General features: G+C 67.5%; 2 protein-coding genes across 4 annotated transcripts in view; one reads left to right on the top strand and one right to left on the bottom strand.

Annotated features, from left to right (window-relative positions):
• The window catches only part of STK11 (serine/threonine kinase 11), a 25,070-nt gene extending 16,199 nt beyond the window's left edge, over positions 1-8,871 (top strand). Inside the window, exons 4-10 of one of the 3 annotated variants that reach the window (XM_025367501.1) lie at positions 831-963; positions 1,039-1,175; positions 1,663-1,790; positions 2,385-2,442; positions 3,409-3,596; positions 6,939-7,148; positions 8,042-8,871. In XM_025367501.1, the coding sequence (XP_025223286.1) occupies positions 831-963; positions 1,039-1,175; positions 1,663-1,790; positions 2,385-2,442; positions 3,409-3,596; positions 6,939-7,132 (838 nt within the window). In that variant the 3' untranslated portion in view covers positions 7,133-7,148; positions 8,042-8,871. Of the gene's footprint in view, positions 1-830; positions 964-1,038; positions 1,176-1,662; positions 1,791-2,384; positions 2,443-3,408; positions 3,597-4,058; positions 4,296-6,938; positions 7,149-8,041 lie in introns of those variants that run through there. The other 2 variants (XM_025367500.1, XM_025367502.1) reach the window with 2 other exon arrangements.
• Positions 8,872-9,213: 342 nt separating this feature from the next.
• Positions 9,214-11,892, bottom strand: part of CBARP (CACN subunit beta associated regulatory protein) — a 7,665-nt gene continuing 4,986 nt past the window's right edge. Inside the window, exons 8-9 of the mRNA XM_025367499.1 lie at positions 11,533-11,707; positions 9,214-10,570 (exon numbers count right to left, since the gene is read on the bottom strand). Coding sequence (XP_025223284.1) covers positions 9,616-10,570; positions 11,533-11,707 — 1,130 coding nt within the window. The 3' untranslated portion in view covers positions 9,214-9,615. The remainder of the gene's footprint in view (positions 10,571-11,532; positions 11,708-11,892) is intronic.

Below are 11,892 nucleotides of genomic sequence, written 5' to 3' on the forward strand. Positions count from 1 at the left end.
CCGTTTTTTTTTTTTTTTTTTTTTGAGACGGAGTCTCACTCTGTCGCCCAGACTGGAGTGCAGTGGTGCGATCTCTGCTCACTGCCAGCTCCGCCTCCCTGGTTCACACTATTCACCTGCCTCAGCCTCCCGAGTAGCTGGGACCATGGCGCCCGCCACCACGACCGGCTAATTTTTTGTATTTTTACTAGAGATGGGGTTTCACCGTGTTCGCCAGGATGGTCTCGAACTCCTGACCTCATGGTCCACCCGCCTTGGCCTCCCAAAGTGCTGGGATTACAGGCGTGAGCCACCACGCCCTGCCCTGTGAAGGCCCAAGTTTTTAAAAACAGTTTTGGGGACTCCCGTGTGTGGTATCCACGGGCAGGGCTGCTGTCAACCTCCTGCCTCCATCTTTGCTGGGCCTGCTGCCTGAGGCCGGCAGCCCACCCCATCCCGTCCCAGCAGCCACCTGCCTTGACCGGACCTCCTGGTACAGATCTGTTGGCTGCATAGTCAGGGCCCCTTGCTGCTGCAGGACTGCAGGGGCAGGGAGGGGCCTGCTGTTTCAGCAAGCCTTTGGGGTGCAGCCGGCCTGTGGCCCACAGGGAAATGAGACCTGTGGACATCCGGGGCCCTGCCAGACGTGACTTGGCTGGATGAGGGTGGTCACTGCAGGCGCAGGCCTGGCTCCCTACTGGACCCAGCTTTTCCTCTGTCCTGTGTGCCTGGACCTCCGTGACTCCCCAGCTGGGCCTGTGGTGTTTGGGAGGCTCCCAGGCGGCTGCAAAGGGGATCCCTGTGAGGAACAGGGAGGCCTCGGTCCCAAGACAGGTGTGTGCTGCCCGCAGGTACTTCTGTCAGCTGATTGACGGCCTGGAGTACCTGCACAGCCAGGGCATCGTGCACAAGGACATCAAGCCCGGGAACCTGCTGCTCACCACCGGGGGCACCCTCAAAATTTCCGACCTGGGCGTGGCCGAGGTAGGCACGTGCTAGGGGGGGCCCTGGGGCGCCCCCTCCCGGGCACTCCCTGAGGGCTGCACGGCACTGCCACAGGCACTGCACCCGTTCGCGGCGGACGACACCTGCCGGACCAGCCAGGGCTCCCCGGCTTTCCAGCCACCTGAGATTGCCAACGGCCTGGACACCTTCTCCGGCTTCAAGGTGGACATCTGGTCAGCTGGGGTCACCCTGTAAGTGCCCCGGCCCCGCCCCGGCACTTGCCACACGCACAGCCCGGAGGGGCCTCTGCAGCTTCTGGCCTGTGGGTGCAGGGCGTAGCCACCAGCCTAGACCCTCGCTGGCCATAGCCACTGGGGGTGCTTACTTTATGGAGACGTAGCTCACACGGCAGATGGTGGTTCACCCATGTGACATGCAGCCTAGCGTGTCAGGGATCTTCACAGAGTGTCACAACCAATCCTCCTCTCAGAGCCCCACAGGGAAGCTGGGCGGGTGAGAGTGGCTCCAGGCCCCTTCCCCGGGTGGGTCCAGAGGACGCTCCTCTCTTGCCCCATGGCCTCCACTAGTGGGAGGCGGTAAAGACAGAGGTGTCCTTGAGTCCGCAGGGCCTGTGGTCCAGCAGCCACACGAGGGCTCCGTCCCTGGGGCAGAGGTGGGGCTCCCGGGGCGTTGACCACCCTGACTGACCACACCTTTCTTCCCTCCTCTCGAATGAAGCTACAACATCACCACAGGTCTGTACCCCTTCGAAGGGGACAACATCTACAAGCTGTTTGAGAACATTGGGAAGGGGAGCTACGCCATCCCGGGTGACTGTGGCCCCCCGCTCTCCGACCTGCTGAAAGGTGGGGGCCTCGTCCCTCTGCCCACAGCCCCAGGGAGGCGGGGCTTTTGTGCAGAAATGCAGGGTGGGGGGTGTTACGTGGGGGGCTATTGGTGCTGAGACCCCTGAAGGCACTGAGAGGACTGAGCGGAGAGGCCGGCCTCCCACTAGGGCCTGGTTTGTGGGTCCCTCAGCTCCACCCTGCTTCTGGGCCCTGTTCACCTTTCAACTCCCACCCCTGAGGGCAGTGCTGCCCTGCGCCTCCCCCAGCCCCGCCCTCGGGGGTTCCCTGGCCTGTGTCAGGCTCGTCCTGCTGCACTTCCTGTGTGTGGGCAGCAGGTGGCACTGGCCGTCTGTCCGTCTGCCCAGTGGCCTTGGGAGAATGGAACCGCCCTGGCTGTCCAGCCCAGCCCTGTCTCCCAGGCAGGCACGCAGAGGCTGTCCCTGGCCTGCCCCCTGGAGTGGCCTCTGTCAGGGCGGCCATCTATGCAAGGGGGCCCCCCTTGGGAGCATCCAGGTATCACCTGGGGCCTGACAACAGAGGCTGGTCAGGTGGGGATGATTGGTGGGGTCTCGGGCCTGTGCCCGGCTGACTGGCTCCTCGCCGGCTTCTCAGGGATGCTTGAGTACGAGCCGGCCAAGAGGTTCTCCATCCGGCAGATCCGGCAGCACAGGTGAGCGGCCCCTGGGGGCAGTGGGGCCAAGACCACAGGGAGGCTGGCCACGTGTGCAGCTGGTTGAGTGGGTGCCAGAGCAGGGCATGGTGGGGGTGCTGGGCTGGGGCCAGACCCCGTGCGGCGCCCGCAGTTCTCAGGGCCCAAGTGGGGTCTCTGGGCAGTGCCCTGTTAGTGGCCAGACAGGCCTTGTCCGAGCTGGGGTCTGAGTGAGGACGTGCATCCGTCTCTGCCCTAGGCATAGAGACACACCGGGAAAGGCACAGCTGGCCCCAAATGCTGGCGAGAGCCCCTCTTTTTACCCTCCTCCTGGGGCTCCCAGCAGCACGGTCTGGTTGGGATCCAGCCAAGGGCACCCAGCTCTGTGACAGGGAAGACAGCAGGCCCTGCAGTGCGACCTCCCTCGCCTCGTGGGCTCTACTCCTGTGCACCAGCCCCTGGGGTCGCTCGAGCCCCGAGGCCCCCCAGAGACCGGCTTTGGGAGTGGGAGTATCCGGACCCCTGAGGCGCTGGTGCCGATCGTCCCTTGGGGATCTCTGCGTAGCTCAGGGGCAGCTGGGAGCTGGGCGGGTGCTGGGGCTGCCCCCATAGCCTCCTGGGTTAGGATGTATTCATGGCCCCCCAGGCCCCCTTCTGGCCTTTGCTGACATCCGTCTGGTGGGTGCTGGCTTCTGAGTGCCACCTGGGAGACAGGCCTGAGGCTGGGCGTGGCGGGGGGTCAGGCCTCAGGGTGGAGGGGACATCTGTCAGGCTTGGAGTGAGGTCAGGGCTACAGACTGAGGTCCTGGCAGCCTGCCTGCTCCGGGAGGGCATGGCTGAGCGTCTGTGGTCACAGCTACCCGGTGCGCGGCCTGGTTCCGGCTCCTGAGCGTGCAGCAGGTGCTCTGAGCACAGAGGAGGCAGGTTGGGCAGCTGCACCGTCCTGGTGCGAGCCTGACAGGCACCACTGCTTCTGGGCGTTTGCAGCTGGTTCCGGAAGAAACACCCTCCGGCCGAGGCGCCGGTGCCCATCCCGCCGAGCCCGGACACCAAGGACCGGTGGCGCAGCATGACTGTGGTGCCGTACTTGGAGGATCTGCACGGCGCGGACGAGGATGAGGACCTCTTTGACATCGAGGACGACATCATCTACACTCAGGACTTCACGGTGCCCGGTGAGTCTGGTGGGGGCCCCTGCCCAGCTCTGCTAACTCGGCCGTGACGTCCCACAGGAGCAGGGCGCCTGCCTGTCTGCAGTGAGGACAGCTTCTGCCCTCTGGTGGCCAATCCCACGTCCCCGAAGCCCCCAGCCCATCTGCAGGCCGCCTCCGCCCTGGGGGCAGCTGGGACACGGCTGAAAGGCGTGGGGGCAGCGGGGGCACTGGCCAAGGCCTGTCTGGCCAGGAGGGTTCCCCAGGCGTCTCTCCGGGTGCTGCCCAGCCAGGCACCGCCCACTGGCCTTGGCCTGAGCCCCAGCAGGAGCAGGCGGGGAGCCCCAGGGTCGGGGGAGGGCGGGTGAGAGTCAAAGTGCAGGGTGGCCCCTCAGACAGCCGGCATGCGAGGGTCCAGTGGCCCTCCCTCCCACCATCCCTGAGGCCTGCCCGCTGGCCCTGATGCCGGCCGCCCTTCTTCCCCAGGTGTCGAGGAGGCGTCTGAGGCAGGGCTTAGAGCGGATCACGGCTCACAGAAGAGCGAGGGCTCAGACCTTTCAGGAGAGGAAGCCTCACGGCCGGCGCCGCAGTAGTGCCGGAGGAGGAGCTCAGGGCCTTAGCATAGGGGCGGCCCGCACTGGCAGCCAGCCCCTCCCCGCCACGCTCCGGCTTGCCTCTGTTCCGCCTGGGGCTGGGCTGTGTCATAAAGCGTTGTGCAGTGTATCTGCAGATGGATGCTTGCTGTGCTCGGGCTGGAGCATGGCAGGGGCTTTCTGTTTCACTGTATCAGCATGAAGTGGTGGTCAGGGGCCAGCCTGAGAAGGGGGATACGCCAGGCAGGTTGGGATGTGAAGATCCAGGGGACAAGGACCACCCCCGGGCCTGAGGGGCCCAGAATAGTGGGGGCCCTGCAGACAGCCTCATCCCTCAGCACCCCCGGGCCCCTCAGCAAACCTCTAGGCTCAGCTCAGTAGCTGGTCCCCACGAGGGTACCGTGTGAGGACCCCGGGAGAGCACAGTGGGGGGCTCCAGGGGGTGCAGTGGGGGGGGGCTCCCCTGGAGGGCACAGTGTGGGGCCCCCGGGAGGGTACAGTGTGGGAGCTCCCCAAGAGGATACAGCATGTGGGGGCCCCCCAGGAGGGTACAGTGTGTGGGGGCCCCCAGGGTCAAAGGGTCTCGCCTCCTGGGCTCTTGCATTTGTGGCACCGTGGCCGTCGCGTCTGTTGGGACGGGAGGTGCTGCTGGGCACCCTGGTCACTGGGGTGTGCTGGGAGGTGGGGTCCCCTCATGGCGCCCGTCCTTGGGGCCTGGCTGCAATTTGACCCCAGGTCCAGGGCCTTCTGCCTTTCAGAGCTCTGGGGCCCTGAGACGGGCAGTCAGGCAAATCCCAGGCAGGAGGGCCAATTAGGGCAGGGCCAGCCCAGGCAGGCCGCCAGAGCCCTTGCTGGGACGTGGACCACACGCTGACCCTCACGGCCGCCCCTGCAGGCCAGGATTCCTGAGCCAGGACCCGGCACTGGCTTCCCTCCAGGCCTGTGTGAGACTGCCCTGTGTGGGCTGCCCTGGGGTGAGGTGCCGGGGAGGAGGGCAGGGGCTGGGCCACCTTTTTCATGACCCTGCTGAGCCCACTGTGGGTGGTGGGAAGGAGTACCCAGCAGAGGGGGGTCCGCTGGGACCACTTGGCATGGCTGAGGCCTCGGTACTCGGTACTGGGTGCTCAGGTGCTGACGCCCTTTCCACTGCTTAGGCGCTGGGGACAGGCTCAACTTGAGGCTTCAGCGTGAGCCCCATCCCTGACCTGCAGAGCCCCCTTGCATCGGGGCAGGACAGCCCAGCGCCCTTGGGTCAGGGTGTCCTCCACACTGGGCCTGGGCTGCTGCATCGGCCCCTGCATGGCTCCACTTTGGCCTTGCCTGTCCCTACCCAGGATGGGGGTCCTGCTGCCGACACCCAGAACCAGGGAAGGGGCTTGGAGCAGGTCCTGGGCACCAGCACGGACAGGCGTGTGGGGTGGGAGAGGGGACCGAGGGTCCCAGTGCCTGGTGGGGGCAGGGCCCTGGTGGCAGCTGTGCCACTGATGCAGAGCTGGGGCACCTTGTCTACCAGGTTGGCCCCATGGGAGTGGGCACAGGGTCTGCCCCAGCGGAGATGGGCTGGGTGTAAGACCTATGGGTGCCATTGGTGCCTCCTGACCAAGGTGCTTTTTTTTTTTTTTGGAGACAGTCTTGTTCTGTCGCCCAGGCTGGAGTGCAGTGGCACAATCTCGGCTCACTGCAACCTCCACCTCCCAGATTCAAGCAATTCTCCTGCCTCAGCCTCCTGAGTAGCTGGGATTACAGGTGCGCGCCACCACGCCCAGCTAATTTTTGTGTTTTTAGTAGAGACGGGGTTTTACCATGTTGGTCAGGCTGTTCTCAAACTCCTAACCTCGTGATCCACCCGCCTCGGCCTCCCGAAGTGCTGGGATGACAGGCGTGAGCCACCGCGCCCGGCCCAAGGTGCCTTTTTAAAGCCAGTGACTTCCTGTGCACACGGTGGGAGGTATATGGCAAGTCCTGGAAGCTGCTGAGTCAGCCACCGGCCCCTTCTCGGAGCTGGGGCTCTGCACTGGGCACATGAGCTCTGGGGCAGCCCAGGGCAGCCTCCCACTGACGTCGCCTGGGAGGGGCCTCGGGGGTGGCTCGGCAGCCAGTGTGTTGGCGGAGTCCTCACAGACCACCACAGCTCCTGGCAGGGACAGCACGTGGGCAGCTTCCTGCACTTCCCCCGCCATTATGAGGACATTGTCCACCTGGGCAGGGTGGGCAGCCCCAGGCCTGTGAGTTTCACAAGATGCTGGTGCTGGTTGGTGGCCGGCAGAGACTGGGGGCGGCTGGGGGCCCTGGCAAGCTGAGCTCTACTCCCCACGTGGTTCTGTGCTGGCATTTCGCATGCCTGGCCTGAGCCTGGCCCTCCTGTGTCCTCACAGGTGAGCATGTGGTGGCTCCTGCACCTTTAGAACCAACCATGGGCCAGGGCACCCCAGGGGAGCACGGGAGGGTCCTGCCCTGTCCGCTTGCCGCCTACTCAGGAGGCCCCCGTAGACAGTACCTGGGTGGGGTCCCACCTGGGGCCGTGGCAGGTGCAGCAGACGGGGTGGAGGGGGCATTCCTCCCAGGCCATCTGTGGGAGGCTCATCCCCTGGGGGTGCCTCCCGGAGCTGCTGGGGGACAGCATTTCAGGCTGGAGAGACTTGGGCCTGACCCGGGGGTGGGCATGGCCTGGGCCACAGCTGTAAGTGTCTCCCTGTGCTGGGGGCCAGCCAGGTTCCTGCGGCTCTGGGGGTGCGGCCCTCGGCTCAGGCCGCACTTGCCGTCTCCCTCCCAGGACAGGTCCCAGAAGAGGAGGCCAGTCAGAATGGACAGAGCCGGGGCCTCCCCAAGGCCGTGTGTATGAACGGCACGGAGGCGGCGCAGCTGAGCACCAAATCCAAGGCGGAGGGCAGGGCCCCCAACCCCGCCCGCAAAGCCTGCTCTGCCAGCAGCAAGATCCGCCGGCTGTCGGCCTGCAAGCAGCAGTGAGGGTGGCCACCTGCAGGTGGGGCGCGGCGGGACCCGGGCGGGGCATGTGGGGACACTGCATGGATGCCACAGCCAGCCATGAGCATAGCCCACGCCAGTCATGGCGGCTGTCAAACAGCTGCGCATAGTTGCCATGTAGCCTTTGGGTAGCTTGGCCACGTAGCAATCCCCACTGAGGGTGGTATCTCCGGGCCTGGTGTCTGGCTAGCGTGCTGGTCACGGAGGCCTACGTGTGGCAGGACTCTAGGGGGTGTCGTGCCATCCTCACAGCCATTTCTCAGAGTGGGTGCATTTAGAGGACCCTGCCCTGGGCCTGGCACCCCCTCCCCATGCGTGGGCTACTCCCAGGAAAGGCTCACGTTGGGCTCAGCCCAGAAGCTTTTGAGGCATGAGTGAGTGGTGGGTGGTGGGGAGGGGCGGCGACCTCCATGGCCCTGCTGGGCTGCCCCAGGCTCTGAGCCAGCTGCCAGGTCTGGCTGAGGCTGAGTCGTGCCAGACGCTGCCCTGTCTCTCCCTGTGTGCCTGCTCCCTCTCCCAGCCCCAGATGTCAGAGACCCTTGTCACTTGCTGAGGATGCGGGGTGGATGGGAGCCCGAGGCTGATCCCCCTGCCTTGCCACAGTCCCTCTCCCAGGTTTTGGGGGCCACTGCCTGAGTTACGTGTCTATCCCCCAAATGGGTGCTCACAGCCCATCCACCAGCGTCAGAGCCTGCAGACCCTACTGCAAGAGGCCACACTTAATGTACCCGGGAGTGACTCAACGGTGGCCTTCCCTGGTCTCCCCTGCTGCCCCACTGGAGTGCGGTAGCCCGATGACTGCACCTCAGCTTCTCCATCCTCCCAGGAGCCCGAGGGAAGCGGAGAACCGGTACCCAGGCTGACCTCTTCCGTCCTTCCTCCCCCCTGCAGCCCGTGTCCAGGAGCCCCGCCAGGTGCCCGCGCCAGGCCCTCCGTCTTCCTGCCGGTCCCGCCCGCCCTCCCGGAGAGGTGGCTGCCATGCCTCTGTGCCGACCACGCCCCAGGACCTCCGGAGCACCCTGCAGGGCCGGGCAGGGGGACAGCAGGGACCGGGCACAGCCCTCCCCTCGGCCGCCCGGCAGTGCACGCTTGTTGACTTTGCAGCCCGGGGCAGAGCCTTCCCGGGCAGGCGAGGGAGGAGGGAGGCGGCCTCGATGCACTTTACGTGGAGACTACTGGCCCCGCCCGTGGCCTCGTGCTCCGCAGGGCGCCCAGCACAGTCCCCGCCGCAGACCAGCGGGCGGGTGTGGAGACCAGGCTCCTGGCCCTGCCATGCATGCAGCACCGCCCGGAAGCCGCGCGGCCACTTTGGTTTTGTTTGGTTGGTTCCATTTTCTTTTTCTTTTTTTTTTAAGAAAAAATAAAAGGTGGATTTGAGCTGTGGCTGTGAGGGGTGTTTGGGAGCTGCTGGGTGGCCGGGGGGGGTGCCGTGGGGTTGGGCTCACGTCGCAGCCGCCTTTGCGCGCTCGGGTCACCCTGCTTCGGCCGCCCGGTCTGAGGGCAGGACCCCTCACCTCCCCCAAGGCCACTGCGCTCTTGGGACCCCAGAGAAAACTCGGAGCGAGCAGGAGTGTGCAGTCAGTATGTATAATCATCCAGAAAACAGAAACACGAGAAACGCCATCGCGGGATGGTGCAGACGCGGCGGGGGCTCGGAGGGCGTGGTGCGGGCGAGGGCGCCTGAATTTGGCAATAAATAAAGCTTGGGAAGCTTGGACCTGGCCGTCTGGGTTTTGTTCGCGTCTCAACATGGACGGGGCGGCAGCGGGGCGGGCGCCGTTCACATGCGGAGGGCAGTGGGGACTCGGGGGCGGGAGGGCCGGGCCGGCTCCCCCAGGGCCGGCGGCAGCAGCGGCGGCGGCGCAGTTATTGCTCGGAGGCGGCGCGGGCTGCCGCCAGCACACGCCGCGGTGAGGTAAACGGTCTCGGGGGTCGGCAGTCACGGTGTTGAGCCGCCTCCCGGCCCAGGACGGTGAACTCGTCTGCGGCCCTTAGCGCCCCGCGGCCCCAACCCGGGCAAGCTCGCGCACGCGCCCGGCACGCGGCGGCTCCATCCGGCCCGGCGGGCTGCGCGTCCCTCGGGTGGCGGCCCTGCGAGTGTCTAAGCAGCCGCCCGATCCGGGACGGAGGGCAGTTGGTCGTTGTCCTCAGGAGCCCGAAGCTGAGAGCCGTTCACGCCCCTTCCTTCCCGCCCAGCCGGGGTCTCCGCGTCCCGCGCCTCACGACGCGCAGCGCCCGGCAAGCACCGGCCAGCGCAGTGCGCACTTCGACCGCGCGAGGGAGGCCGGGACTCTGCGCGTGCGCCCTGAAGCGGCGAGCGCGCCTCCGTCGCCCCGCGCGTGCGCGAAGGGCCCACGGTTCCAGCGCATGCGCATCGGGGCGTCGCGCCCCCACGTCTCTCCAGCCGCCGAGGCCCCGCGCGGCGCCGAAGAAGCTGCCAGAGAGATGGGCCCAGGACGCGGGACTTAGGCCGGGCTGTGGTCGGGGGACGTGGGAGCGGCGGCGACCAAAGAGGGAGCCGCCACGACGGGCTCGGAGAGGCGTGGCGGAAAGAGTCTCTCTTCGAGGCCGGCCGCCAGCTTGTCCAGCACCGCCCCGGGGGGTACGACGCAGAGGCCCGAGCCGGGGCAGCCCCCGCCGCCCGGCTCCTCCTCGATGACGGGGATGGCGGGGTCGTCGCCGGCGCCGCCCAGGGTACGGCCGTCGGGCGGGCCGTCCACGCTGTCGCCACGCCGCAAGGGCGCACGCGCGGGTCGGGCCGCACCGGCAGGCGGCGCTGGGGTTCCGGCCAGGGCCGGGGCCGCGCGGGCGCCGGGGTCGCTGTGCTGCCGGCCGCGCTGCCACTGCTTGCGGGCGTGCGGGTGCGCGCGGGCGCGGTGTCGCGCGGCGGCCGGCGTGTCGTCAAAGTGCGGGTCGTGGCGCAGGAACTCGTGGAACAGCGCGTCCGTCTTCTCGTCGATGCTGTAGTCGCGGCGCGGGCGGCGGGGCCAGGCGCGGGGGCTGCGGGGCCGGGCGGGCGCGGCGGGCGGCTCGGTGTCGTCGCCGGCGCCGCGGCCCTCGATGCTGGCGTAGCCGCTGTCCATCTGCAGCAGCCGGCGCGCCTCGCCGTCTTTGGGCCGCGGCGCGGGCGGGGAGGGCGGCGGGAAGGTGGGCGCCGCGCCCCCGGAGCCCGAGCCCGAGCTGTCGCCGCTGCGCACCGAGTCGCGGTCGTTGCCGCTGCTGCTGTGGTCCGAGGCGGCCGCATGCAGCTCGAGCGAGGCGCGCAGGCTCCACAGGTCGCGGTAGCTGGTCTGGGCCTGCTCGGGGCCCGCGTCCCGCTCGGCGTCCGGCTCCAGTGGCGGCTGCTGCTGCTCAGGCCCCGCGCTGCGCTCCGGGAGAGAATCGGGGCTCGCTCCTCCCGCTGCCTCGGCCGCCTCTAGCCTGCAAGCCAGGCCGCGCTGTCAGAGCCCGGCCGAGCCCCGCGCCCCCTCCCTGGCCGGCCACCCGCCCTCTGGATCAGGGAGGGTGGGCCCGGGTGGGACTTGGGACTCGGGCAGGCCCTGGAAGGTGAGAGCTTTAAAATGGGCCGGTGTGTTTTGCAGGGAATGGGTCTTGCATTGACCCTGAGCTGTAGCGCCTGCTCCTTAAGCAGGGTGCGTCCATCCCGGACTGCAGACAGCGGGGGCCCCCTCCCTTGGAAGCTCCCAGGAAGAGTCAACGCGCTTCTCCCTGGGAGTCACCTTTTCCCAGCCTCCCAGTGGATGTGGGAGCCGAGGGGGTGGACTGGATGCGGTTGAGTCCAGCTCAGCCACTGCTCCGGGCTAGGGCTTTCTGCCCACCCATGCTGGATAAACAGCAGGAGGAGGACGGTGCACAGACGTGAGGGTCACTCCCCAGACCAGGGCTGCCCCAGGAACCCTGCTCTGCGCCAGCCCCACGCCCCATTCCCATCCCACTGGACGTGGGCCCTGGGCTTCAGGAAAGTTGCCCTTGGGGTTGGGGCAGGAATGCCGCTGGCCAGAGTGGTCACAGCAGCTTCTGAGAAGGGTCTGCCCAGGCCTCGGGAGCGTGGTGGGGGTGGGAGAGGGCCCGGGACCACAGCAGAACCCTTCAGGCCTCGTTCTCCACTAGCAAGCGGCAGTACCAGCGCCATCGTCGGGGGTGGGGCCCCACCTCCCACCCACCCCCCTACCCTTACCCAGTTTCTCCCTGCTTCCCTCCTCTGGTCCATGCTGGAGAGGTGGCCCCAGTGAGTCAGCCTCTGGGAGGGGCCTTGCTGCTGGAGGCGGGTGAGCGCGTGTCCACGGGGCCTGGAGAGCGCTCCCTGGGCCGCCTAGTGGGGGGGCGAAGCGGGGCAAGGGCCCACAGGTCCACCCCTAGCACCTCCATCTACTGAAAAATACCTGCCGAGAGCAGGGGGCGGGCTGGCCAGAAAGGGACGGGGGCGTGGGAAGGCCACGGCGTCGCCAGCCCTGGCGATGTACTGGATGAAGTCCTCGTGGGGGGCGCCCCCCTCCTCCTGCTCCGTGCTCTCACTGGCTGCCCGCTGCCGCTGGAAGTGGTGCCGCTTGGGGGAACCTGCGCGGGGGATGTGCCGTCAGCGTCAGCCCGCATGTACCTCCACCCTCCACCCCACACGCAGAACGCCTGCGCCCCCCCCCCACACACACAGAACGCAGGGGATGTGCCGTCAGCGTCAGCCATCATGCACCTCCACCCTCCACCCCACACACAGAACGCCTGCGCCACCCCCCCCCCCACCC

This window comes from Theropithecus gelada, chromosome 19 (genome assembly GCF_003255815.1).
Source record: "Theropithecus gelada isolate Dixy chromosome 19, Tgel_1.0, whole genome shotgun sequence".
NCBI lineage: Eukaryota > Metazoa > Chordata > Mammalia > Primates > Cercopithecidae > Theropithecus > Theropithecus gelada.